The following is a 27,769-nucleotide window of genomic DNA, read 5'->3' as shown; positions in this document are numbered from 1 at the left end:
ACACACAGCCTCCACCCCCGCTCAGTAGAAGCTCCTGGCAGCGGGGAGCTGGGGAGCCCACCCCAGATTTCTAGTGCCTTAGTGTGGAGGGAAGCCCGTTCACTGGTCACTGCAGATTTCCACGGGGGTTCTGTTGTGTGGTCAGCACTGAAATAAAGCCCCTGAAGGCCTGAGCAGGTCATTATCCAGTGCCCTTAGGAAGGAACATTCTGGACACTTGAAATCCACTTGCAGACAAGGGAGAACACTGAATGCGAACTAAGAACATTTTTGGTGAATAACAAATCCTCGTAGTAGAGACTCGGTCTAGCAATGAGGTTGAGGGAGCGTCTCCAGAAATGGATGCTTTTATCCCTGAACTCGGGTTTCACCAAAACATGTATAATGTGAAAGGGATTGGGGGGTGGAGTAGAATCGAATAGGAGGCCATTATGGACTTGATCTGAGCGACCCCAGGGACCGTGGAGTGAGGGCATGAGCTCTCGCCTGGGGTTGCCTCTTGCAGCAGCGGGTGGGAGTGAAGTATTAGTGCGTGTGCTGATCAGAAAAGCCGAAGTCCATGCTCACTGCTCATTGCCCCTGCTCGGGGCCTTTTCCATCTGGTCCCTGCCTTGCTCAGTCCCAGGAGTGTCAGCTGGCCGTCCGGGCACTTCAGCTGTGATCCTCACGGGAGCTCTGTGCTCCAGGCAGCGTGAGACGTGCCTTTGCGTTGGGGTACTTAACCTAGTGACATTCTGTTTGCTTACCACTTGGTGTTCTGGCTCAGATAGCGTAACCACAGGCAGAGGACATGTGCAGTAATCACAGAAGAGGCAGGTCAGCCATATCCTAAACTAAAGCTAGGAAGGAACAGGGTTATGCGTACCGAGGTGGGTAAACAGGTATGTCGTTTCCCTGAAGAAGCCGGGAATGTTGTCCTACACGCTCGCCACTCCTTCATCCTCGGTGTAAGACAGACAAGAGCCGCCGCAGGTGGGCTGATCAGCAGGGTGCTGTTCGAGCTCAGCTGTGTTCGCGCTGTGCTGCAGAAATAGGTCCCGCTGCCTCCCCACCAGAAGACGCTATTTTAAGCACATGCAGTCGTTGCCATCGAGGAATGCGCTCAGCGGGCTGTGTTTTTGTGGCCACGGGGTTTTCTTGGCTTGGGTTTGGTTAGGGTGTTTCTACCTTTCTGTGTTTGGGGGACTTGGTAGGTGCGAGCAGGAACAGGGACTAGGCTAAAGGAGGGGAGGTTCCCCTCCGTGCAAGTCCTGGGACACACACTCAGTTCAAAATGATGGACCCATAACAGTTAAAAATACAGTGTGGCCCCCAGGTGTCAGTGTGACAGACTTAGCACATCCAAACCCGCATTAATGCACTAAAATAAAATCTAAAGAATTTTGTTTCTGATGACACAGTAAGGCAGACAGAAGCTCTTGTGAGAGGCGTGTGCCGCTCAAGGCCACGTGGCCGGCTTTTGGAAAAGATCCTTATCGGCAGCCTTCAACTAGAGTCCCCTGAGTGGGACAGAGGGTCCAACAAATGGCACAAAACCAGGCGGCCGAAAAGCAGCGCCCTTCGCCGCCTGACTGAGCAGACCCCTCTGTATCGAGCTCCACTCTACACCCATCTTGATGTCAGACATGAGAGAGTTCTGCAGCTACCAGTTCTGCTCTGTCTGCACAGGCCAGTAGCCAGCCAAGCACTATAATAAACCCACATTGCACGTAAGGCCCTGGCTGTGAGCAGAGCCCGCCTCGTTAATATTTAAGTCCCTGCAATGCTGAGCACGCAGCAGGCGCTCAGATGCTTCACCAATTGAATTAGCCCTTTATCCTTCCCCCCCTTAATTATCATTGGCCACTTCTTAACTGAACCATCTTCCCAAAAAGGACTGCCTGCCACACTTAGAAAATGATGTAAGTAGCATCCCATCCCTGGAACAAACTAGAATTGATTTTTTTCTTTCCCCGGAGAAAGAATGCCATCCACCGACTTAGCTGTTCTCCTGAGATGATAGCCTGAGTCGGGGACCGCCCGGCTCTGGCTCCCGGCCTCCTGGCTGCCTGGTGCTCTGTTTCATGTCGGTCTGCTGGGTGCCCTCCTCTTAGGTTCTCGTCTTCCCTGTGCTCATAGGAGGGTGAAAATGTAGATTTGAGATGGAATACAATGGCATGCGCGGGGCGTCTCGTTGCTATTGTTTTATTCCCAGCACTGTATTTGTCCAGTTGGAGAAGGGAGGCAACGACTCGGTGCAGAAAAGTTTTGCCCAGAGCAGTAGGACAGGGTGGGGCAGAGGATGCAAACACCATTCATCTTTGTATTGTTTATTAATTATTGTCTTTGCATGTGAACAACTGTGCACCTACTTTCACCCACCCTGTATTTGAAGGACCATTTTTAAATTTTAATTCCCATGTTCTAAAAATTTAAGTATAAAGTAGTAATTTGTCCCACATCATTAAGCCCAACTTTAAACAACCTCTATAAAATCATTAGCAAGGGCACCAAGTCACCCCAGCAGCCACCACTGAGCAGTGGAGATTACATTTACTCTTTTATTTTAGCAGCATGTATTTAGGGTAATTTTCTGTCTACTGGAAATAGTTGCTTTGCATCAAAATTATCTAGTCTGCTGCTTTTAGCATTTCTTCCAGAGCCTTCGGCACGCTTGGCGATGCACACATTCTGACGGTGTTAGTTTGGCGCTGTAGGTAAATTCTGTTCTTTCCGGACATCAACCTCAGATGGAAATGCTGGGAGTTTTACTTTTTAGTAGGCAGTTAGTTTTCCATTTATTTTTAAGATTTTGAAACATGCTGCTTTTGCAAACCATTTGCCTTCTATATAAAGATACTCTGTAGACATTTCTGCTGCTTTAATAGGAATTAAAAACTCTGCAAAAATTAACTAACTACAATTACCATTGTCTTAAATGTTTACATGTAGTTTGGAGTTGTAGTATTGCCTTTTAAAGATACGGAAGTAGAGGATGACAAGTTTTAGGTGAATTCTTCATTTAATTACCTATGATAAATCAGTATTCTTACAACTGATTGGCCATTAGCAACCCCTAAGTTATCTTATCATTCCACAGCACACATCATTTTATCAGCTATGTTAATTTTCCTGATTTAATTTTGTCCCTTCAATTTGTAAAACTGCTTTTCCAAATATACATACACTATTGTTTTCTGTGTAATTACAGGTAATATTCTAGTTGACAGTTGCTGACAGTAACTGATTAGAGCTAACTTCCCTGTTATTGGTGATAATTTACATAATATATTGCTCAACATAGAGCTTGTAATTTAAAATGACTCATAGTTGCATGTCCTTTGGTCATTAATCTATATTACTGTATTTTATTAGAATAAAGAGTGGCACGGGGAGTGATTCCATGCAATTTTAGTCAGAGAATTAATATTTGCTAATTGAGATGGTAATATCCATGTTGCAACCAAATGATTGAAAATCTGTGGTTAACTGCTTGCATGTCATGCCTTCTGTTCTTCTATTCAGTTAGTAGTTAAAACATTCTCATTCCACCTGAGAGTCCCTGTCTGAAAGCGGAACTAGCCACAGCGTCTCTCTCGTGAGCTCGGGCAGGAGCACAATGGCCAGAAGTTGTGTTGCTTGGGAAGAGTGAGGTTGTAACAGAATGCTTGGCCACAGCACTGAGCAGGGGAACGAGGGAGAATTCCCGGGAAACCCCGGCGATCCATGTGCCTCCGGAGCCACCCTGGCCCCCAGTCCTCCACTCGGTTCCCGTCTGTCAGACAAGTGCCGGGCTCTCCCTCAGCCCGCCGGGCGGTCCCTGGGGATGACCTGTGTACTCGGTCCCTGTCTCACCTGTGCCTGAATCTGCCATCTTCCCATTTTTCTGCCTGGATCTGTGTCTGAGCGTTGGTCAAAGATAAGCAAAAATAACTTTCAGTATGGGTTTGCAACTTGTAAACTTTTCTTATAAGAAAATAATGTAACAAAATTTCTTTTAGGTTGTTACATAGAATACCAGAAGTAAACAAGCGACTTCTGAATTATTTGTTTTAAACGGTTCTTTCAGATCCTGTTGTGTTGCAAATACTGTGAATGTAATGGTCTTTAATGTTTAATGGACTTGCAGTTTTGTTTTTTATTTTTTATTTATCTTTATTGTTGAAAGTATGGACGTAGAGTTCTAAGTGGATAGGATCGGGAGTGAGGCAACTGCAACTTTAAGAAGCTAAACAAACCTGATTAGACATAATGTCTCCTTTTCGTTTCTAAAAGCTCTTTAAGACAGATGGTCTCACACTGTTTTGGATTTGAAATGACCGTGTTTCCGGCCTCTGTTTCACTTTCATTCTTTTTCTCTCCCCCATGGCGTCCTTTCAGTTTCCTCGGGCTGGGGAGAGATGCCCAACATTCACTCCAAGGCTGAGAACTCCTGGGGAGAGCCTGCCTCCCCGTCCACCCTGGTGGATAACGGCACCGCAGCGTGGGGCAAGCCGCCCAGCAGCGGCAGCGGATGGGGAGACCAGCCCGCCGAGCCGGCCGTGCCGTTCGGGAGAGCCGGGGTGCCTGCCGCCACCCCAGCCCTGTGCAAACCAGGTACCGAGTGTTTTATTTAGAGGGGTGCTTTCCATTGAATTTTAACAATTAACCTTCAGGCCACTTTGCTCATTTTATTTACACTCCAACATTATTTACACATCAGACTGGAAAGAAATACTGGCCATGTCCGATACGTGAGCACCACGGAGCTTCAACAGAAGCCCAGCTTTCCTTTAAAAAATCAACCCATGAAAGAACCAGAACAATATCGGCGGTGTGCCTGGCACACGGCTCGTGGCAGCCCTCCCCGCTCAGCCCGGCTCTGAAGCGCACGGCACTGCGCCACCTCACTGCCTGGCCTTGGGCCTGCAACAAATTCTGTGGGCACTCCAGGCCCGTGCTTTTTATCTTTCTCTCTTTTTGTTCTTTGTGAGAGTGTGAGTGTGAATGTGTGAGTGTGTGTGTGTGTGTGAGTGTGTGTGTGAGTGTATGTGTGAGTGTATGTGTGAGTGTGTGTGAGTGTGTGTGTGTGTGTGTGAGAGTGTGAGTGAGTGTGTGTGTGTGAGAGTGTGTGTGAGAGAGTGTGTGTGTGTGGGTGAGAGTGTGAGTGAGTGTATGTGAGTGTGTGTGTGAGTGTGTGTGAGTGTGTGTGTGAGTGTATGTGTGTGTGTGTGAGAGTGTGTGTGAGAGAGTGTGTGTGTGTGGGTGAGAGTGTGAGTGAGTGTATGTGAGTGTGTGTGTGAGTGTGTGTGAGTGTGTGTGTGAGTGTATGTGTGAGTGAGTGTGTGTGTGTGAGTGTGTGTGTGAGTGTGTGTGTGTGTGTGTGAGAGAGTGTGTGTGAGAGTGTGTGTGTGTGGGTGAGAGTGTGAGTGAGTGTGTGTGAGTGTGTGTGTGTGTGTGTGAGTGAGAGTGTGTGTGAGTGTGAGAGTGTGAGTGAGTGTATGTGAGTGTGTGTGTGTGTGTGGGTGAGAGTGTGTGTGTGGGTGAGAGTGTGTGTGGGTGAGAGTGTGTGTGGGTGAGAGTGTATGTGAGTGAGAGTGTGTGTGGGTGAGAGTGTGTGTGTGGGTGAGAGTGTGTGTGGGTGAGAGTGTGTGTGAGTGTGACTGAGCATGTGAGTGAGAGTGTGTGTGTGAGAGTGTGAGTGTGTGTGTGTGTGTGTGTGTGTGTGTGTGAGTGTGTGTGAGTGTGTGTGTGTGTGTGTGTGTGTGGTTTTTGTTTTGTGGTGTGTTTTTTAAAGGGAAGAAAAAATGTCCTGCATTTCCCACCCATTGACTGAAGTGTAAGAAGTGCCCGTATAAAGTACACAGCTTACAGATGCTCAGAGCAGCTTAACCAGGGCCTCTCTCAGGGCGGGTGTGGCAGTGCGGTTTCTACCACTGGTGTGATTGCTGGCTGAAGCCTGATGGTAAAATTGTCCACATGGCTGCAGAGGCTGCACATTTTCCTTGGACATCATTACGTGTCTTAGCTCTTAAATTGCAATTTGACTAAAAAAAATACAGCTTGACTAGCTTAGAGTTTGTTCCTTCGCCGGCACAGACCCTGCTGGGCTCTTCACTGCACCCGTGTTCCTCCTTGTTCGAACCTGAGGGAGCAGGCAGCTTCCGGGGTTCAGGGTCACAGACCGGTGGCAGGCGGCACACTTGTCAGGTGCCTGTCTGCCTGGTAAGCCTCACATCTCATGGCCTGACTGACCGTCTCCAGGACTGTGCGGTGGGCCGCCTCATCTGTGGCTTCCAGCTTTCCCAGGAAGTGAGAATGTTACATAAATTTTATACAAAAGTCACTGTATTTTAAGCGAGGAGAAGACATAGACCCTGAAGTGGAGGCGGCGCTCAGCCTGGGCCACCTGCCTGAGGCCTGGCTGCCTCCTCCCGGTTACTCCGGGAGCCGGTCCGCAGCAGGCGCTCCTGGGCCTCCGCAGGCCTCGGGGTCCCACGGCGCGGTGGGCACGTGGGGGGCACTGGCCGTCCACACAGCGGCCTGCTGCGGTGGGGGCAGGCGGGGGCTAGCCCCCCGGAGGGCAGTGGCGTTGGAAGACTCTGCCTGTCAGTGGCCATTCCTGCCGTGTGGAGGCCGCTGCCTTCCCCTGGGCCGCAGGGTCCAGTGTAGAAGCTCAGGCTCCAGCGTGGTCTGTGGTCAGTCCCGGGAGCTAGACGCACAGGCTGCTCAGAGCCGGCCTGGAGAGGACGCGGCCCGTGGGGGCTCCGCGCTCAGGTGTGGGGAGGGGAGGTGGCGCTGCGGCGAGCATTGTCTGCCGCGGGAATGGGGAATTTGACAAGTTCCTGTTCACTCTCTTTCTAGCTTCAAAATCTATGCAAGAAGGCTGGGGCAGTGGTGGGGACGACATGAGCCTCGGCCCCAGTCAGTGGGATGACGAAGAAGGGGGCATGTGGAACAGTGCTGCCTCCCAGGAAAGCTCCTCCTCCTGCAGCTCCTGGGGGAACGCCCCCAAAAAAGGACTCCAAAAGGTGTGCGCACCCCAAAGAGGGTCTAACAGTCGCCTAACACACTCCCATCCAGCAATCCAGCAGCGTCACTGCAGCGAAGGGGGGTGGGCCTGAGCCCTGCCAAGTCCTGAGGCCCTTCCCGGCCTCTCCTGAGCGCGGGGTTGCTCTCCCCGCGGAGCAGAGGCGGGTGCGGTGCCGCTGACCTGTTAGGCTCCTTCCTCTTTAAGAGAGAGGGCGGTGGGCCCGGGGCTGCCCCCAGCAGGCAGCCTCTGGAAAAGCCGAAGCCATGTGTGCACAGGAGACTGCCACGTAGATCTCAGTCTAAGGCGGGAAGGGAAGACGGGAAGGAGGCGTAGGATAGTCTCGGAGAGGGAGGCCTTTCTAAAGCCAGAAAGGGAAGCTGGCAAACCGGGATTGGTAAAGATAGAGCTGCGTGACATACAACACCACATTCAAAGCAGGAAACAACCACTAGGAAAGTTATCTGTGACTCAGGTCACAGAGCTGGGATCGCCCTAGTCCAGTGGTCGGCAAACCACGGCTCGCAAGCCACATGTGGCTCTTTGGCCCCTTCGGTGTGGCTCTTCCACAAACTACCGGCTCTTCCGCAAAATACCGACTTCTGTGCATGGGCCACGAAGTTTCAATCACACTATATGTGCTCGTCCGCACGTGCTATTTTGTGGAAGAGCCACACTCAAGGGACCAAAGAGCCGCATGTGGCTCACAAGCCGCGGTTTGCCGACCATGGCCCTGGTCTCTCAAAAAGGGTCCTGTCGCTTCTCGGCCTTTTGGCTAAGATCAAGTGTAAAAGGGGCCCTAGACATTGGTTTTGTAATATATATGTATATGTTTTATTGATTTCAGACAGGAAGAGAGAGATGGAAATATCAGTGATGAGAGAGAATCATTGATCGGCTGCCTCCTGCACGCCCCCTAATGGGGATCGCGCCTGCAACCCAGGCATGTGCCCTTGACCAGAATTGAACCTGGGACCCTTCAGTCCACAGGCTGATGCTATCCACTGAGCCAAGCCGGCTAGGGCTGATTTTTTTAAGTCAACCAGTAACCCAATAGAAAAATGAAAAGAATGTGAATAGGTAATTTCTAGAAAAGGATACAAATAGCCCTTAAACAGAGGGGAGGACAGCAGCCTGACCTGCGGGAAGTTCAGTTTAAAACAGTGTGAGAGGTGCCACTGTTCATCTCCAACCAGCGGAGATGCGGAACGGAATAAACGCTCTGCCTGCAGAGCCCTCAGAGCTGTCTCCGCCGGCCGGCCGGTGGGTGTGGACTAGCGCCACCCAGCAGAGGCCAGGGGTACTGAGTCCACGTGACAGGCCGGGCGCAGTGCTTCCCGTGGTCATGGGGCTAGCGAATGGCATTTGTACACAGTCTTCTATTGTGGCTTTTTTTTTGGTTAAAAAAGAAAAAACATAACTTAGATGTACATTGATGGGGTAACTAGTTAAATTATGCCACATCCGTATTATAGAAAGTTAAACAGATATTTTAAAAGAAATTCTATATATTGATATGAAAAGATCACCAATATATGTTGTTAAATAAAAAAGGTAAGATACAGGAAAGCGAGTATAATACCTTTGTGTATAGTACTATAGGCTCATATCACTTTAGGGTGGGGAGGGGAAGAGAAGAGAAAGGGGTGTGTGTGTGTGTGCATGCGTGCGTGCACACTTGCAGCTTCTGTGGAATTGGAAGGTCTCCACGGGGGTAGGTAAGACACTGCTCAGAGTGCTTTGCCCTTGGAGAGAACGAGAACGGGTGGGAGGGGGTGCAAGAAGGTGCTTTCGTGTGTCCGTTTTTTCTACTTTCAAAGCATATCAATGTAGTAACTGTTGCCAAAAGTTTGAAAGAGCATTCAGTGGTCAGCAAGACAAGGAGTAGATGGGACTGCAGGCATCGCACAGCAGTCCTTCCACGAGCAGGCTGGCAAATCATCCAGTTCTGGGGCCCCAGGAATGCCACCCTGGTCCCTGAGACTGGGCCCCGGCGAGCCGGGGCATTGCGAGGGCAGAGCAGCCTCCCGTGGTTAGGTGGCATGTGGGGTGAGCCTGCAGTCCCAGAGGGAGGGAACCCCTCTGCCCCGCATCTGCCTCCCTCCTTCCTCTCCCTCCTTCCTCCGCTGTTTTCCCTCCCCTTGGGGCTGTAAGCAGTGAATAGTTAATAGAATTAAGAGGTGTTTTGTTCTGTTGGAAGGAGCCCCCTGAGTTCTGCTGCCTTTTAGGGTAAAGCTTATAAAAGGGCAAAGCTTGTGGCTTTAGTAAACTTGGCAGTGGGTGCAGTGCTAGCAGAGGGCAGGCTCCCAGGGAGCACTCACTGCGATACTTGTAGTGGAAGTGACACGCACTTATGCTGAACTGAATCCATCCTCGGGGAAGAGATGATCATGCTTTTTTAAGTCCATGAACTTCACACATGCCCACCTCAAATGCACCCCAAAGCTCAACATTAATACAAAAGGCTTCTGTGGCTTTAGAGGCCCCGAGTGTAGGTCTCCCCATGTCTAGAAGAAAGTCCTGGAAACGTGACTCACAGACCCCCTCGCCCTCGCTTCGTTCCAGGGCATGAAGACATCTGGCAAACAGGACGAGGCCTGGATCATGAACCGGCTCATCAAACAACTCACCGACATGGGCTTCCCGGTGACTGCGTCTTGTTCTGCCCGCCCCTCTCCGGGGGGCCCCTGCATGGCCTCTGCCCTGCCCACACTTGTGTAGCAGGAAGGGATGAGATGGTTGGCATGACCTGCCTGGGAAAGCCCCTTCCCGGGCCCTGTTTACGGAGCAGTGCTCTGAGCCACAGCGAAGAGCCGTGTCCTTTCTATGAGAAAGGGCGCGAGAGCCTTTCTCTAGAATTAAAAGTCCTATGGTTTTTAATTTTCAGTGGCTTATACGCTTATATTTAATTTACAATTAAAAGTGAGTTTTTATTAATGTACGCAATAGATTGACAGAGACCCCAGGAGAGAACTTAGTATAAAGGGAAACTGCAGGAAAAGAACCCTAACCAAACCCGTTTAGTTCCAGGTGATGTGTAGGGAGAGTTCAAGGTCGCTGGCTATTCCTCTGAAAACGTGTCACAATCTGTTCGGTGGCTCAGATCGAAGGGTGGGAGCTCAGAGAGCGAGGGGTACCCCTGCGTCCGCCCAGCAGTCCCGCCAACTGTCTCCACGTCTGTAGTCAGACGGCGCTTCCCTTTCGGTGGCTGTGGATGGCCGGCGCTCAGGAGCAGTCGCAGTCCTGGCCCCGAGCCGCGTGCGGCTCCAGTGTCAGCACAGTCTTTGCTCTCGCAAGTCCCTTTCACGGGGCATTTTCTCAGGCAGGTGTCTTATTGTGAGACATTTAACTCTAACGTCAACAGGCAAGAAAGGTGCGTCCGTGCCAAGCCGGTCATGCTGGGTAGCAGCGGGCCTGCCCGAGTGGCTGCTAGAGCTCTTGGTAAGCGTTCCTGTGCCAGCGCCCACTCTAATGACAGCCGTCTTCCCGCAGAGAGAGCCAGCTGAAGAGGCCTTGAAGAGTAATCACATGAACCTTGACCAGGCCATGAGTAAGTCACACACGGACAGTCGCTGCTGAAAGGCGCCGGGCGTGGGGTTCTGATTTCCAGCGCGTGCGTGTAGTCGTGGGTGAGGGTTGGGTACGTGTTGGGTGGACAGGGCGGGCCCCGCGGAGGAGGAAGTGTGTGATGTGCCCCTCAGGAAGCACGTGGTTCAGTGCGCTCCTGCGTGGTGGTGTGTCCCCAGCAGCTAGAAGAGTCCTGGCAACCAGGAGGCCCAGCCCGTGGACATCGGTGGCTGTGGGTGGGACAAGGGAAGGCCCCTCGGAGAAGTGGCCACCAAAGGGGTCGGTCCCAGGGGAGAGGACGGCTGAGCCCTGAGGGACTGTGGCCAGACGGAGCGGGTGCACCATCGGAGCGAGGGCTGGGAGCAGCGCCTCTGTTTGCGGACCGAGGGCGGTGCCTCAGGCTGTGTGTGCGCTGCAGGTGCTCTGCTGGAAAAGAAGGTGGACATGGACAAGCGTGGACTGGGGGTGACCGACTACAATGGGATGGTCACCAAGCCCCTTGGCTGCCGCCCACCAATCTCCAAAGAGTCTTCCGTGGACCGCCCCGCCTTTCTTGATAAGGTAGGAAGGCGGGCTTTCGTCTGTCTGTGTGAGAGGTGGCATTTTTCATTTTATCTGTGTCCTTAAGGGAAGCCAGATGAAGAGCTGGCTGGACAGTGATGTTTCAGTGACTTCCCAGTCTCTCTAGTAGATATAAATGTTTAACCCAAGAGAGGGAGCGCTGCGTGTTCTGTGATGTGACGAGGAGTAAAAAGTACTAAATTTGACAACTGATTGCCATTGTGTTGGGTGAACTTGCTGGGTTACCTGCCTCCACTTGTCCAGCAGACAAGGGGCATCCCCTCCTAGCGTCCCGTCCGTGGGCGTGCACACTGCTTCCGAGCGGAGGTGCCGTGCTGCATGTGAACCTGAGAAAGGGGCAGAGGGGGCTCAGGCTGCTGGCCCTGGCTTGGCTCGGCCACGTCAGACCGCGTGCTGGTGTCTGTGCGGTCTTCCCTGGTCAGTCCTTTGAGCGACGTCCCCCCTGCGAGGGTGTGACCACAAGGCCTCCCCTTTGGTTCAGTCCAGTGCAGAGCCTGGGAGAGAAGCTGGAAGGCAGAAAGGACACACGAGGAAAGAAGGAAAGGCTCACAGGAGGAGAGGGGGCTCCTCTCTGTTCTCAAAGAAGCGGGGTCCTTGGCCCCACGCGCCCCCGTGGAGAGAGGGGTGAGGCCTGTGGCCCGGCCCTGCATCAGTGGCCGGGGCTCCGCGCCACAGTGCCCAGTGATGCTGGGATCTCAGATAGACAATTTTTGGAGCGTACTGGATTCTAAAATGTTGTTTGTTCTTTGTCTGAAATTCCAAGTCAGCTCGGCATCCTGTATTTTCATTTGCTGAGTGTGGGAGCCTGTCTGGTTTCCTTACCTTTACCTGGTGGGTAATACTGCAGGCTGGTTGGGAGAATAGATGAGTGGAATTTGCAAAGGGTCTGACACAGCATCACCTCAGTGACTGTAAAAACCCTATAGGATCCTGTCTGTTGTCTAGCTCCCCGTTTATTAGATTGGCCCACACGAGGTGCTGTGTGTGTCGGTCTAAAGCCACGGGCTGTCAGCAGAACGCCCCGAGCCCACCCAGAGCCTGGGCAGCACCTTTGGAAGGAGCTGCTCAGTGGAAATGGTTGCAAAGGGTTTCCAAACCCATTTCTGCTCTGTCTCCTGATTCCCTGGGCAGGCTCAGAGCGGGTGCAGGGGAGGCGCTAACGTATGTGTTTGTAAAATAATTGTGGGCGTGAAAACAGCATCTTGACCCTGGTTCTCTTTGCTCTTCCCTCCTCTTGCCCACGGTCTTCACTCCGTTGTCCGCTTTCCTTCTCTTTGAATTCTTTCTCACGCGCGTGCCTGTGTGTCCTTGGGAAACGGCTTTGCACTCCGTGCGACGGGCACTGCACAGCTCACCCTTTCTCTCCAACCAGGACGGCGGCCTCGTGGAAGAGCCCACGACTTCACCATTTTTGCCTTCGCCAAGCCTGAAGCCCCCCCTTTCAAACAGTGCACTCCCCAATCAGGCCCTGGGCGGGATTGCCTCAGGGCTGGGCATGCAAAACTTGAATTCTTCTCGACAGGTAAGGCGGGGGAGCCTGTCCCTCTTACTTTAACTAGCACCGCTCCGTGCTCTGAGGCGGTGAGCGTGCGGGTCGGAGTGCTGGAAGGAGTGCCTTTGGGGATCAGGCCTCGGTGGTCATGTGGGGGTGCTGCACGCCTGTATGTTTTTCCCGGAACTGAGATGCACCAGAGCTCAGCCCTCGGGGCTCGCTCGCTGCTCTTCCAATGGAGCACGTTGCCAAGCAGCCTCCGCGGCCAGACCTGGGCGCGCACCGAGCCTTCGCTACGCTGGTCCCGGGACCACCACCTCCCCTTGTCCCAGAACCAGAGGTGACAGCCTCGGGAGGTGAATCGCTGTTACCGTCGCTGGAGGGAGGACCTGTCCCATCTGGAGGGCGTCCCTCTTGTGCCTGTCCTCCTGATGAGGCTGCCACACACACACCTTCACGACTTCTCTTCAGTAGATGCTGTGACATTTAGGGGGGGCGAGCAGCCCCCCGCCTGCCTGTTGTCAGGCTGATGATCAGCAGTGTGTCTCCCACTATCTGCCTGACCCTCGGGGTCTGACATAGCCGACCGTGGCTCAGTGGGATGCCCGCAGGGGGGTGGGGGGTCCTGCCCAGCGCCTGTCGCAGCGGGAAGTGCAGTGTCCACGTGAACCGCCTGGCGGTGCCCGTTCACCGCTTGTTGTGGAATCGTAGTTCCATTCGCTGTGAACACAGGCGCCTCCCTCATGCTCCCTGTCCGCTGCCCTTGGGAGCGGGCCGTGTGCGCTAGCCTCACCCCGAGCCCTGGATTACCCGCTGCTTCTCCCGTGATAGTCTCGTCTCGGTGCTTCTGTGGTTAAACACAGGCCCGCTCCCCAGGCTGGTTCCCCACCACCCGTGACCGTGGGAGCAGCGCTAACACAGCCACGGCTGCACACTGCCAGGAGTCGACGCCGCGTGGCGTTCTGCGTAGGAAACAGGTCACTCGCTCACGTGCTGCTGCGCGGCGGCTCTGACCCCGTCCCTCGTCCCTCGTCCCCGCAGATACCGAGTGGCAATCTGGGCGTGTTTGGCAGCAGCGGAGCAGCACAAGCCAGGACCCTGCAGCCGCCGCCGCCGCCCGGGCCGCCGCTGAACCCCTCCCAGCCCAGTCTCCGTGCGCAAGTGCCTCAGTTTCTATCCCCTCAGGTCAGGCCCGAGTGCGGTCTCGGGGAGCCCCGCGGGGTCCTGCGCTATGGAGGCAGCACTGCAGGGAGAGCAGGCCCTGCCCTGTTCCTCCACAGCCGGCTTCCCGCACCCCGAGGGTCTCAGAGCCACCTCGGGGTGCCTCAGCTGCCGGGCAGGCCAGGCCCCTGCCAAGCAGCATGCTGGGACAACCCCGGTCTGGTGACACGGCCACTCCAGCCTGCAGGGGAGGGAGGGCCCAGGGACGGGCGGCAGACTCCTCCACGCCCAGACACGGCTGCCCACCACCCCACTCGGAATGTTTCCCGTCAGTCAACTTGCCTCTTCCTTTCAGTAGATTTATTCTTCAAGTAAACGTTACCTCCCTACCATTAATAGAGAAAGCCATGTTTCTCGTGCACATTCAGCAACTCGTAACGTAAAAACCACTCGCCACGTTGTGCCTAAAACCGTCCTGCACCCGTGCCCTGTGGGCAGGGCATGCCGTGGGGAGCAGGGCAGCAGCCACTGCCCAGCCCCGATCTGTCAAATTACAGGCGCAGAGGCGCCCTTGACAGACAAGGTCAGGCTGGCAGAGTCACACAGGTGCAGGTGCCACAGGGGAGGCTGAGGGACATGTGCCCACCGAGGGGTGTCTGCTCCCGTGAGCAGGGGCACCACTTCCCAAGGACACCCACTTGAGAAGGGGCTGCTGCCCACCCTGGGACGAGACCCTCTTGGGGGGGGGGGCGTGGTGCGGTGGGGAGGGAAGCCGCCCTCCTCCCTGCGCCTCCCCTGCGCCCTCCATTGGCCCATAGACTCACTCGGTGGACGACCTAGAGTCACTCCTAGGGAAGAAATTAGGAAGTTAGCTCATGACTAGAATACGTACTTGAAGGGAGAGCTCTCTTTCCCTCTTTCTTTCCCTCCCTCCTCTCCTTCCCTCCTTCCTTATTCTTCACAAACGCCTGTTAACTAATATTGAAAGGTCCTCAAATGTTTCAGTGGCTTTTGAAGTTCACTCGAGAGACAAATATAATTGTCATTTAATTAATCGGGAACTACACAGACACGGAAACGTTTTAAAAGTGACACGGTGCCTCGCGGTGTGTTTGTTTGCACAGGTTCAAGCACAGCTTTTGCAGTTTGCAGCAAAAAACATTGGTCTCAACCCTGCACTATTAACCTCGCCAATTAACCCTCAGCATATGACGATGTTGAACCAGCTCTATCAGCTGCAGCTGGTGAGTGACAACCCCGCCTCGGCCATGCTCGGGGACGAGGAAGCGCGCCCCCTGGTGCTCACCAGGTGGCAGGCAGCGCGGGGAGCGGCCGCAGCGTGCGCCTGCCTGAGAAGCCGTCAGCAGGCCCTGCTTGATCATTGAGGCAGCTCCATTATGAACTGTGAGGAGAATCAGAAAGGTTTTCACTTACAGGTGTTGTATAAATAGCCAACTCTGGCTCCTGCCTGCGCACAGCACCTCCCTGATCTCTCAGGCATGTAGAAGCCTGAGCTTTCAACCCCTTCCCCGTCTCAGCCACAGACACAGAAGAGGCACTGCAGTGACCGTTCTGAGGATGGGATACACACATATCCCAGAAGCAAGAGAGAAGTTACAGCTACTTTATTACAGAGTAATGAGGACTCAGTTCTCTCGGGGTCCCTGCGGAGGGAGGCTGGTGGAGCCTCATCATTGTTTTTCTAGCCTCGCCGGGACACGTTTTCATTAGTTTCAGAGAGGAATAGAGAGAAACATCAGTGCGAGGGACAGACTGGGCCGCTCTCCCTGTGCTGTTCAGCAAGTGTGCAGGACCCTCGGCTTCCTCACGGTGCTCTGACCTCTGTTGCAGGCATACCAACGTTTACAAATCCAGCAGCAGATGCTACAGGCCCAGCGGAATGTGTCCGGACCCATGAGACAGCAGGAGCAGCAAGTGGGTGTCGCCGGCTTGTGGGTCCCTGAGCTCTAGTCCCCCTGCTCCAGGGGCACTAATTGATGGGTTAAGCCTCCCTTTTATAATCTCGGGGTCACCTAGATTTGGGGGGAGGTCGACCCAGGCGTAAATGCAGTGGAGACTGGCACACAGGTGACGGGCGGCGTCACTTCCCCCCTAACATGCATGTGTCTGCCGCCAGGTCGCGCGTACAATCACTAACCTGCAGCAGCAGATCCAGCAGCAGCAGCGCCAGCTGGCCCAGGCCCTGCTCGTGAAGCCCCCGCCGCCCCCGCCGCACCTGTCTCTGCACCCCTCTGCAGGCAAATCGGCCATGGACAGCTTCCCCCCGCACCCCCAGGCCCCCGGCCTGCCCGACCTGCAGACCAAAGAGCAGCAGTCTTCGCCCAACACCTTTGCTCCTTACCCTCTCGGTGAGTCTCCACGTCAGCCACCACCCGGCTCAGGTGCCTGGGGTCACCACGGAGGGGTCGCGGGGGACACACCGTTCCCAGCAGCCTGAGAGCGGCCGCCTCGGCTTCTTCCCTCTGAGGGACGGGAGCTTTGCTGTAAATACTTCCAGCCTGGAATCTTTCAAGGCAGCACCGCGCAAGCCCATCGCGGCCCTCTGTTCAGGAAGCGGAAGAGCCTAGCAGTTGAGTCCCACCTCCACTACCGAGGGGCTCACCACTTGTGCAACTTCCTTGGCAGCTCTTTGCCTCCGTTTGCCCATCTGTAAAGTGGGAATGCTTCCCTCCGAGAGTTCTTTATGAGTTAATATGGAACGTTCCAAGGATAGCGCCCAGCATGGAACGAGTCCTTTGTGAAGTGCTAGCTGTTCGTGGCAGCACTTTTTTTTTAAGAATAGTTGTTTTAGGAACAAATTCAGTTCCATCATGGCCCTAGGATGCCCTGACTTCAGCGTCCTGGCAGCGGCCTGTCCTCTGAGCCTCTGTCTGGAGAGCCGGAGAAGGCGGCCATTTTGAGGCCAGTGGGCCTCTCTCACAGTGTTTTCCCTCTCAGCTGGACTGAACCCAAACGTGAATGTCAGCAGCATGGACATGACGGGCGGCCTGGCGGTGAAGGACCCGTCTCAGTCCCAGTCGCGCCTCCCGCAGTGGACACACCCCAACCCGATGGATAACGTCTCCGGTGCTGCTTCTCCTCTCGACCAGAACCCCGGCAAGCACGGTAGGCCACGCCCTCGCCCGGCACCCAGTCTGAGAGCTCAGTGCTGAGAGCTGAGTCAGAATACCCCGCGCCCTCGCAGAGCGCACGGCCCCGCCAGTCAGGGGTCAGACTGCCTGATGCCTCAAGCCCCAGGTCTTAGCTGCAACCCTAGAAGGAACTGGAAACCCCAGGGCAGCAACGCCAGGTCCCAGCCGCTGCCCTAGTTACGTCTGTTCCTCAGCAAAGTGTTCGAGTGTCCTGACCACACGTTGTTTCCAAGGAAAGGATAAAACACGAGGACCCGGTGCTTAGGAAGGGGAGGAGCACACATGCTAATACCCGTCCGAGAGGGTCACACTAGTAGCTTTGAACTTAGCTCTAAACATCCTGGAAGCATAGACGGCAAAGAAAATGTCATCAGGTATGTAATGCCCTCTCGGTAGGAAGCATCCTACAGAGAAGAAAATGCTGTATGATGTCAACACTCCAAGAGAAGCATCGCGCTCTCTGCCACTGCCCTTGGCACGAGGGAGCTCAGTGGCCGCGGCGAGGTGGGGGGGTGCGTGCTTAGGGCTCTGAGTTTACGCGTCAGTTTGTCCTTCTGCGGTGAGGGCAGCATCTGGAGGGAGCCGAGGACAGACACTCGGACTTGGTCCCTGGAAAGTCTCGCTGGGCCAGCTTCCTGGGGTACGGGTGCGTTTTATCAAGCTGTCCAGCTAGACCAGCGGTTCTCAGGCTGTGGGTCGCGACCCCTTTGGGAGTCGAAGGACCCTTTCACAGGGGCCGCCTAAGACCATCGGAAAACACATGTATAATTACATATTGTTTTTGTGATTAATCGCTATGCTTTCATTATGTTCAATTTGCAACAATGAAAATACATCCTGCATATCAGATATTTACATGACGATTCATCACAGTAGCAACATTACAGTGATGAAGTAACAACGAAAATAATGTTATGGTTGGGGGTCACCACAACATGAGGAACCGTATTAAAGGGCCGCGGCGTGAGGAAGGTTGAGAACCACTAAACTAGACAGACGGGTGCAGTTCCTGAGGAGTTTGTCTTCCAAGGACGAGGTCACTCCCTCACAGAGAAGGGGCCAGCCCAGCCGGGCAGCTCACACCCCTGGGAGGACAAGACAGGTGCCTGGCGGGAGGCCGGACTCCCTGTTCACTCTCTCCTGCTGTGCCGGCAGGTGCTATCCCTGGAGGTCTGAGCATTGGGCCTCCAGCTAAGTCCTCCATTGACGACTCCTATGGCCGGTACGATTTAATCCAGAACAGCGAGTCACCAGCCAGTCCTCCAGTAGCGGTCCCCCATAGCTGGTCACGTGCCAAATCCGACAGTGACAAAATCTCAAATGGCTCCAGCATCAACTGGCCCCCAGGTAAGAGCGGGCGACATCCTGTAGCAGCAGGTCAGCCTGCGCTCCGCCCAGGAGAGCACGTGGCCCCGTAGCCTGGCCTTGTTCACTGGAGAGCCTGGGTCAGGTCAGCGTGGGGGGTAGGCAGTGTGGCGCCTGGTTCAGTGGCCCAGTGGCCCCTTAGTTCAGTGAGAGCGACGGCTGTGGCCCTGCATTCCATCCAGCCATCATCGGGCTAGCTCACAGCTGAGCAGGTTAATGTGGACTGTCCCGCTGCTTCCCGCCCGTTCAGGGGATTGATGAGTTACTGAAGGGAAGTCTAAAATGGTCCCTTTGGTTTAATTAGCAAACTATTAAAATTCCCCTAAATTACCGTGAAGCAGTGTGAAGGTACCTAATACTCATGTTTTGATCTTCATTTTGCTTGAAACTTCCCAGAATTTCATCCTGGAGTTCCGTGGAAAGGACTTCAGAACATAGATCCCGAGAATGACCCTGACGTCACGCCTGGAAGTGTCCCCACTGGGCCGACCATCAACACCACCATTCAGGACGTCAACCGCTACCTCCTCAAGAGCGGCGGTGAGGGCCGCGCTGTGGGGCGGGCGGTGGGGGCCGCGCTGTGGGGCGGGCGGTGGGGGCCGCGCTGTGGGGCGGGCGGTGGGGGCCTGCGCTGTGGGGCGGGCGGTGGGGGCCGCGCTGTGGGGCGGGCGGTGGGGGCCGCGCTGTGGGGCGGGCGGTGGGGGCCGCGCTGTGGGGCGGGCGGTGGGGGCCTGCGCTGTGGGGCGGGCAGCGTGGCTCCGGGCAGGCGTGGCAGCCGCTTCTCCAGCCAGGGGGCAGCACAGTCAGGTCGTGCTTCCAGTGAAGCGGAGGGGCCTGGAGCTGGATGTTTCGCTGGGTTATGAACACGCGTGTTTTATAAGCGTGGTGTCATAAAATCACAATGTTAACCACTAAGCTTTTCAGTGAAAAGATTTCCACTTGAAATATTTTTAAGTTAAAATGAACAACCAACCCTTCACTCATTCGTCTCAGTCTGGTTTTCCGTCCCAGCACCTCTTCCTGGGCAAACCCTGATCCCAGGTTTGGGCCCACCTGTCAGACTCGGGCTCCCGTGGAAGGCAGTGGGCAGGGCTGTGATTACGGAACATCCGTGTGGCTTTCCAGTGCAGCGGGGGGCGGGGGGAACGGGAGGGGGGCGGCGCAGACGGCTCCCTGCTGGCCGCAGGGGTCATTGCTTGTGGAGGCTGATGTTCACACTCACACTCCAGGTGAAGGACAGCCAGGTTCCCCCGGGTGCTCGTCACTCACAAGAACACTCAGACCGTCCCCAACACATGGGGTTAGGTCTCCCACTTCCCTCCCGGCAACTGTGACACGCGGGAGAGATGCGGCCTGTTCTTTACCGGGATGGCCTCTGAGTGTGTCTGGGTTGGGAGAGTGCCGGTGTGGATACAGCCACCCTCCCTGTGCAGTGCCCCGCCCTCCTCCGGCTCCATGCAGCGGCTTCTGGCGGGGGCGGGGCGGGGCTGGAGGGGAGGGGTGCGCGGGGGAGGCACAGTGGAGACAGGACCCGGCCCTCGCTGCCCATCTCGTCGGTGTGGCAGCAGGGTTGTGCCAGGGGTTTGGAGGGCTGTGGAGAAGTGGACGACTGCCCGTCCTGAGATAAAAGACGTCGGAAAGAAGCGGGATTGCTGGGTGCAGAGCAGAGCTTCCTGCCAGGTGCTTGCAGGACCGTCTGGTGCTGCCTGGTCGCCGGAGCCCTGGGGCATTGTGGGTGGCCTCTGCATGTGCACGCGCATGCTGTGACGAGGCAAGGCGGCTGGTGAGCACATTAGCAAACTGGTTAAGTCTCAGGAGCGCTGGTCGGAGGCACCCTGCGTCCAGACAGGGCGTGGAGAGAGCAGCGCCGGGGTTCGCGTGGGCTCTCCTCGGTGCTTCTCTTCCCCACAGTTGGCAACACCAGAGCCCCTTGCGAGAGTCCCACGTGCTGCACTGACCTCTCTAAGGTGCCTGTCCTCCTGTCCTTCTAGGTAAACTATCAGACATGAAATCGACGTGGTCCTCCGGCCCCGCCTCCCACACGCAAGCCTCTCTGTCTCACGAGCTGTGGAAGGTGCCCAGAAACACTACTGCACCCACAAGGCCACCTCCAGGGCTGACCAACCCCAAGCCTTCCTCCACCTGGGGAGCCAGCCCCCTCGGCTGGACCAGCTCTTACTCCTCGGGTACGCATGGGTTCCCGCGCCGGGGGGGCTCCCTCCTGCTCTGCTCACCCTCCAGGAAACAGCCTGCAGCTTTGAGGAGCCCGGTCCCGCCCCCTGGACCCTGAGGGCTTTCAGGGGTCAGGGTGCCCCAGACTCTCCAGGCCCGGCTCCAGCTGCCAGTGCTGTCAGCGTGGCCCTGGGGGTCACCCACAGGGCGTGGGAGGTGGGCGTCGCAGCACATCCAGGGCCACACAGGGTCCCGGGCATGTCTGTCAACCAGCACAGGGTCTCCGTTCCACCTTGACACGTGCTGCCCCACCACACTGCCCCGGAACCCCGGCTCTGGCCAAAGACAGGCGCGCTGTGGCTCTAGCAGGCGCCCTCTGCCGCCGCCGCGGGGTGAGAAACAACTGGGGAGGAGTTGACCGATTCTGCCCCGATCTGTGCAGGTTCTGCTTGGAGCACCGACACCTCAGGAAGGACCAGCAGCTGGCTCGTTCTCCGCAACCTCACGCCCCAGGTACCGTGGGGGGCACGGTGTCCCTGGCACAGTCTCGGTGCTGGGCGCCCGCCCTCAGGCCCGGAGGGGGCGTGGGCAGCAAGGAGGGGGTGTGGGCAGCAAGGAGGGGGCGTGCCCGGAGCCCTGTGGCCGTGTTCCTGGGAAGGTGTTCACTTTTTATTCTTTGGAGGCTTGGGAACTGTACCTCTGTAAACAGAGATGCTCGCCTTCACTGTACCCACCCACGGGGGACTTGGCCTGTGCCCCTCCCGGGTCTCGGGCCCAGGCTGCCGGGACCCGCGGGCCTGTGTGGCACGCTCTGCGGAGGGGCCAGAGCCAGAACGGCTTGCTCCCTCTGGGTGGTGCCATCAAACCACCGCCAGGCCCCAGGGGTTTACATCCCACAGCCCAGCGCAGCAGAAGGGAAGTAAGCCCCGTGGAGAACAGCATGGTCCCGGCGCTCAGTGGCCGGGATTCAGGCACGTTTTCTGTGGAGAACGTAATGGGAGAAGTCCTGGGAAGCTCGTTACCGTCCCCTCTGCTCCCCCTCAGATCGATGGCTCCACCCTCCGGACGCTGTGCCTGCAGCACGGGCCGCTCATCACATTCCACCTGAACCTGACGCAAGGCAACGCCGTGGTCCGGTACAGCTCCAAGGAGGAAGCCGCCAAGGCCCAGAAGTCCCTGCACATGTACGTCCTCCCGCCCTCGCCGCCCCGTGTCAGCACCACACGCGCAGACGTTGACGGTCTTGTGGTCTGGAGGCTGGAAGTCAGGTCAAGGCATCAGCAGGGCTGGTTCCTTCCGAGGCACTCTCCTTGGCGAGCAGATGGCCACCCTCTCCCTGTGTCCCCACGGGGTTGTCTGAGGATGACCGTGTCCTAAATACCTCCTCTTACAAAGACAGCAGCCACAGTGGGCAAGGGCCACCCTGATGTCCTCATTCCACCTTCATTGTCCTTCAAAGACCTTTCTCCAAATACAGGGACACCTGCAGGTCCTGGAGGTTAGGTCTTCAGCATGTGCTTTGAGGAGACAATCCACCCTGAGCAGGTGTCTTGCGCTGTGTCCGTGTCGCCTGCCGAGTTGCTGTGGCCACGCCCTCCACTCGGGAAAGGCCCCCGGAGAGCGTGTACAGCCCGGCAGCCCTTATCAGATGGTTTGCAAGTCCTTTTCCTCATTCCATGGGTTGTCCTTTCACTTTCTTGATGGTTTCCTTTGCTTTGAGAAGATTTTAGTTTTACATAGTCTGACTTGTTGATTTTTGCTTTTGTTGCTAGTGTTTTGGTTGTCACGTACAAAACAAATCACTGCCAAGGTCAATGTCAAGGAGCTTTTTCCTATGTTTTCTTCTTGGAGTTTATGGCTTCAGGTCTTAGTGTTAAGCCTTTAACTCATTTAGAATTAATTTTTATGGGTGATCTGAACGAGAGATCCAGCTCCATCTTTCTACATGCGGCGATTCAGTTCCCCAGCACCGCTCACTGAAGAGACTGACTTCTCCAGAACACCCTTGGCGCCCTTGTCGAGTATTAGTTGACTGCAGATGTGGGGTCTGTTTCTGGGCTTTCTGTTCTGCTCCATTGGTCCGTCCATTTCTGTGCCGGGAGCATGCTGTTTTGCTGGCTAGAGCTTTGGAGTGTATTTGAAATCAGGAAATGTGATGGCTCCAGGTTGGTTTTTCTTTATCGGTATCGCGTTGGCTATTCAGCGTCTTGGTAGTTCCATACAAGCGCTAGGATTGTTTTTACTATTTCTGTGCAGAATGCCATTGGTCCTTTATGGGGATTTCATTGAATCCATAGATGGCTGTGGATTGTATAAACATTTTAACTCTTTTAATTCTTCTGATCCATGAACATGGGATATCTTTCCATTTGTATCTTCTTCGATTTTATTCATCAAAGTCTTGCCGTTTTCATTGTACAGATCTATTACTTCCTTGGTTAAATTTATTCCTAAATGTTTTTATTGTTTTTAGCGATTGTAAATGGGGTGGGGTTTTTTTGTTTGGTTTTTGTTTTTTATCAGAATTTCATTATTAGGACATAGAAACGCAACTGTTTTCTGTTTATTGATTTTATATCCTGCAACTTTAATAAATTCATTGGTTGGTTCCAATAGTCTTTTGGTTGAGTCTTTAGGATTTTCTATGTATAAGATCATGTCATCCGTAAACAATGATAGTCTTACTTCTGCCTTTCCAATTTGGATGCCTTTTATTTCTTTCTCTTGCCTGATTGCTCTAAGACTTCCTGTGCTGTGTTGAATAGAAGTGGTGAGAGTGGGCACCCTTGTCTTGTTCCTGATGTTGGAGGAAAGTTTTCCACCTCTGCTCGTTGTGTCCTGTGGCCTTGGTGATGTCCTTCTATACCCTGTGTGTTGAGGACATTTATCATGAAAGAATGGTGTGTTTTGTCAAATGCCATTTCTAAATCTACTCAGATGATGGTGTGATGTTGACCTTTCATTCTGTTGTGATGTCACATTTATTGACTTGCATGGGGTTTGACCCTCCAATGTGCTGTTGGGTGGGGTGTGCTCATACTTGATGAAGAATTTTGCATCCACGTTCCGTAACCAGGGGTAGTTTTCTTCTGGTGTCTGTCTGCCTTTGGTATCAGGATATTCTGGCCTCATAAAATGAGTTTGGGAGCATTAGCTCCTCTTCAGTTCTGGAGGAGCTTGAAGAGGATGGGCGTTAATTCTCCTTAACTTACCAATGACACCAGCTGGTCCTGGGCTTTTCGGTGCCAGTTCTGGTTATTGGTCTGTTTAGGTTTCCTGTTCCTTCATGATTCAGCCCTGGTAGGTCGTGTGTTTCTCGGCATTTACCCATTTCTTCCAGGTCATCAATTGGTTGGCATATGGTTGTCCACAGCCGTCTCGCAGATCCTGTATTTCTGTGGTGTCAGCTGTAATGCCTCCTCTTTCGTTTCTGATTGTATTTATTTGAGTCTTCGCTCTTTTTTTCTTAGTTAGTCTCATGCAAGGTTTGTTGGGTTTGTTTATCTTTTCAGAACTCTGGATCTCAGTTTTGTTTCTGTTCTCTCTCTCAGGTGTGTTCTGGGAAACACTACCATCTTGGCCGAGTTTGCTGGCGAAGAAGAAGTGAACCGTTTCCTAGCGCAAGGCCAGGCGCTGCCGCCCACCTCCAGCTGGCAGTCCAGCAGCGGGACCAGCCAGGCGCGGCTGGGGGCCTCGGGCAGCGCCCACGGCCTGGTGCGGAGCGACGCCGGCCACTGGACCGCCCCGTGCCTGGCCAGCAAGGGGAGCAGCGACCTGCTGTGGGGCGGGGTTCCCCAGTACTCCAGCAGCCTGTGGGGCCCGCCCAGCAGCGACGACGCCAGGGTGATCGGGAGCCCCACCCCGCTGAACACTCTGCTCCCCGGCGACCTCCTTAGTGGGGAGTCCATCTAGGCCCGAGGACCGTGGGCACCAGTCATCAGCACTAGGAAGCAAAGCTGGCCCTCTCCAGCCCGGCGGCGTGCGGGCCGCTGGCCCCGCAGCCCGCAGCCCTTCCATGTACCTCTGTCCAGTACTGAAGACGAACCCTGCGCAGCCCTTGCGAACTGTTCCCGAGACAGTGCGGGCTGCGCCCAGTGTCACATGCTAATGACAGGATGTTCTCATAGCTTTTTATTTTGTGTTGTCTTATATTTGTACGGTGTGTTGTCATTTTGATTTTTTAAGTATAAAAGCTGCTTAGAATAGTTCTATCATGAAGGGCACTTTTCAGATTGTGGGCTGGAAAGGGTTATTTTATCAAGGGGGGCGGGAGGGAGGGAGACGAGAAAGCCTATTTAACGAGCCTGTGACGATTATGCACATTACCAGAGGCGGACCCCGTAATCAGGGGAGCTGGCGTTCACGGGCGAGCGGCCGCGGCCTCCGGGCGGCCCCACGGCGAGCCGAGCGGCAGGCCGGTCTGCGAAGTCCTCTGTCCCCACGGATCCGCCTATGCACATTACCCTTGTTCCATTACTTTTTCATGTCATTTTTTTTATCCCAAAAAATATTTTTTAAAAGTTGAAAAAAAAGACATATCAAACATGCAAATACTTGAATCCAGCAGGCCAATACGCAATGTGAACACTCAGTGTAACCCACACCCAGGTCGGCGGCGGGCGCACCGGCTCCGGAGCTGCCACGGTCACAGCCACGGCCGGCGCGCGTCGGAACCAGCGTGTGTGCGCCCCTCCTGTGTTGGCGTGCCGCGCGTGAGGGACTTCACTGTGGGTTTCCTTTTATTCAGTATATGCGTTTGTTGGCGCATTGGTCAAATGTTCGTTACTATTAGCTTCTAACTTTGCACTGAGTGTCCCCGCCCTTCCTCAGCTCATCCTACACGTTAACGAGAACTCGTGGGACAGGGCCGGCGACAATTCACGTGTAAATGTTTACTCAAGGACTCTGTTACCGCGTTTAAAGCTACAGTGTGTATCTCTGGAGAAATAATATGTGCACCTACCTTTAGCAGCTGTTGTGGACTAATACTGCGAGAGAACTATTACCAGAGCATTGCACCGTTTTCCATTGGGAATAGAACGTGAACAAGCAAACGTGTGGACTGTGGCCATAGATACTTGTGAGGGTGGGTTCCGCGCAGGAACGGAGACAAGCACTTGGACTGGGTGGTGACTGCTTCGGAGGAGCCCATGGCGGGGGCTCCCACCTGTTTACAGACCTTTTTTCTCCTTCAGACTTTAAAGTAAAAAAATTTTAAAAAGGAATTTAAAAAAAAAAAAAGAAAAAAAAAAGACTTCCGTCGTAAGACGCCTATTTTCCGATGCGGACGCGCTACTTCAGAGCTCTGGGATTGGCAGTGTTCTCCCTCCGGCATCGTCGCGGACTCTGTCGCGCCCCTCCCGGGACGGGGCGCTGTGCTCACTGTCTTGCACATGCGGAAGCGCTCTCAGGAAGCCAGGGTTCCGAGGGGCAGCTCCACACCGTTCCATGTATTTTGTAACCCAACTCCTAGCACTGAAGATGTTATAAAAAACAAAAAAATAAGAAAAAAAGAAAAAAGAGGAAAAAAACTCAAAGAAGAAAAATACCTAATCTCTAATGTGTAGCAGTTACATATTTACCAAATAACGGACTCAGAAGACATAGGTGTTTGAAGAGTGCTTTATATATTAAAAATCGCTTTATGTTTTAAAAATGATCAATGTTTTCATTGTTTTGCAAGAAAGAAAGACAATGGAGTAACATACCCTCAAGTATGTTTAAAACATACGAACATTGTGCTCCCTCCTGCTCGGTCAGGAAACGTGCATTACATTTTTTTTAATTCGCTTTTTAATGGTTTTATCAAAACAAAACAACAAAAGAAAAAAAAAAAAGGAAGAAGCAGGTCCTGTGAAGTCGCAGGCCCACAGAGCTGGTTTCCTAGCGGATCACGAACTATGCACAGACTGGGGCCAGGCCTGTCGGCCCAGGAGTGTCAGCGAAACAGCCTTCCTCGGGGCGCCGCCCCGCACCCTCTGTATTTGATGTATGTGTCCCCGCATATGTATATCAAATATACGTGCGCCGACAGCCCGGCCGCGTCCACCAAGCCGAGTTGTAGAAAACGCCGAGGTTTGAACAGCGCGGATGGAAGTAAAGAATCTGTCTGTTTCTGTTTTCCGTTGGGGGGGGGGGGGTGGTGTTGTTTTGACCTTTTATTTTGAAGATGTTTGTAACAGATTAAGAAACAAGTTTGTGGCTTTTAATGTTTTTCCTCATAGAATGTGATTGTTGAAGAATACGCACCGAAAGTTGCTTTCAAAAGTACAACGCTTTGTTGAATCTTAATAAATGGCAATTTCTTTCTTGGCTATTGAAATCAGTGTGTGTTTTCTTTCTCAAAGACGGATGTCAGCGGTTTCACTCTGACTGCACCGGGGCGAGCGGCACGCCGGGGCCCGGTGGCCTGTCACCTTCCCGCTGGCTCTGTGGCTCTGCCGTCAGCGCTGAGCCCCAGGCAGGACCCGCGGGGGTGCAGCAGTGCTCGAGCCCCGCGCCCGCCATCGTCCGCCAGGCCCTGACCACGTGCAGCAGGCCTGGCCTCCAGTCCGGCTCCGGGCACCCTGAGGACCGGAAGCAGCTCCACACCCGCCTGTGTCTACAGCGGGGCACGGGCCGCCGAGGGCCACCGCCCACATTACCTGGGACCCCGATGGGCATCAGAAATGTTGGGGAGAAGAGCATGAGGACGGCCTTCTGCGTTTCCCACGTCTTACTCCTTCACGCAGCGCCTGTCGGCCCAGAATGCGCGGCCCTGGACACACGACCACAAGCCAGGGCCTCTGGGGCCTCGCTCAGAGGCCAGAGGCGGAGCACCCCTTCTGTCCACTCCAGGGGTCAGTCCTGGTTCTATCGGGAGCCCGGCCGTTGCCCCTGAGGGAAGGTGGCGAACTCCTGGCTCGAGAAAGCTGAGGAGGAAGCACTGAGGGCGGCATCAGGAGAGGAAAGGCCAGAGGAAGAAGGAACACAGCCGGACAGTGCACTGGACCTGCTCGCCCGGGATGGGCCTGGCGCGGCCACTCCAGCGCCACCAGCCGCCCTCCGCAAGCGCGTGCACGGTTCCCACGGAGCAAACAGCCAGTGCCCGGCTCTGGGAGAACAGTCGCTGCCAAGGGAACGTCCAGCGCACACGGCAGGCTTCACGGAGGAGGAGGCATTCACCGCGGGCCTGGGAGGCCGGAAGGGATTGGGAAAGACTGGGCAAGGGGTCGGGGGGACATGGACAAAGCTGAGGTCCGAAGTGCCAGCCACGTGACCGGAGGGGCCTGGTAGCCACCATGACAGGGC

The 27,769-nt window shown here is 54.6% G+C and overlaps 1 protein-coding gene across 3 annotated transcripts in view; it reads left to right on the top strand.

Annotated features, from left to right (window-relative positions):
* TNRC6C (trinucleotide repeat containing adaptor 6C) overlaps positions 1-26,795 on the top strand; it is a 45,606-nt gene extending 18,811 nt beyond the window's left edge. Inside the window, exons 5-21 of one of the 3 annotated variants that reach the window (XM_036338819.1) lie at positions 4,360-4,575; positions 6,823-6,989; positions 9,554-9,634; positions 10,481-10,538; positions 10,974-11,116; positions 12,510-12,659; positions 13,671-13,814; positions 14,915-15,034; positions 15,642-15,725; positions 15,928-16,159; positions 16,749-16,916; positions 18,098-18,289; positions 18,704-18,847; positions 20,299-20,493; positions 20,922-20,992; positions 21,524-21,663; positions 24,031-26,795. In XM_036338819.1, the coding sequence (XP_036194712.1) occupies positions 4,360-4,575; positions 6,823-6,989; positions 9,554-9,634; positions 10,481-10,538; positions 10,974-11,116; positions 12,510-12,659; positions 13,671-13,814; positions 14,915-15,034; positions 15,642-15,725; positions 15,928-16,159; positions 16,749-16,916; positions 18,098-18,289; positions 18,704-18,847; positions 20,299-20,493; positions 20,922-20,992; positions 21,524-21,663; positions 24,031-24,391 (2,666 nt within the window). In that variant the 3' untranslated portion in view covers positions 24,392-26,795. The remainder of the gene's footprint in view (positions 1-4,359; positions 4,576-6,822; positions 6,990-9,553; positions 9,635-10,480; positions 10,539-10,973; positions 11,117-12,509; positions 12,660-13,670; positions 13,815-14,914; positions 15,035-15,641; positions 15,726-15,927; positions 16,160-16,748; positions 16,917-18,097; positions 18,290-18,703; positions 18,848-20,298; positions 20,494-20,921; positions 20,993-21,523; positions 21,664-24,030) is intronic. The other 2 variants (XM_036338821.1, XM_036338820.1) reach the window with 2 other exon arrangements.
* The last annotated feature ends 974 nt before the right edge of the window (positions 26,796-27,769 follow it).

This window comes from Myotis myotis, unplaced genomic scaffold (genome assembly GCF_014108235.1).
Source record: "Myotis myotis isolate mMyoMyo1 unplaced genomic scaffold, mMyoMyo1.p scaffold_m19_p_17, whole genome shotgun sequence".
NCBI classification, from domain to species: Eukaryota; Metazoa; Chordata; class Mammalia; order Chiroptera; family Vespertilionidae; genus Myotis; species Myotis myotis.
The sequence above is the reverse complement of the archived record's forward strand: the minus strand, read 5'-3'. Positions and strand labels throughout refer to the sequence as shown.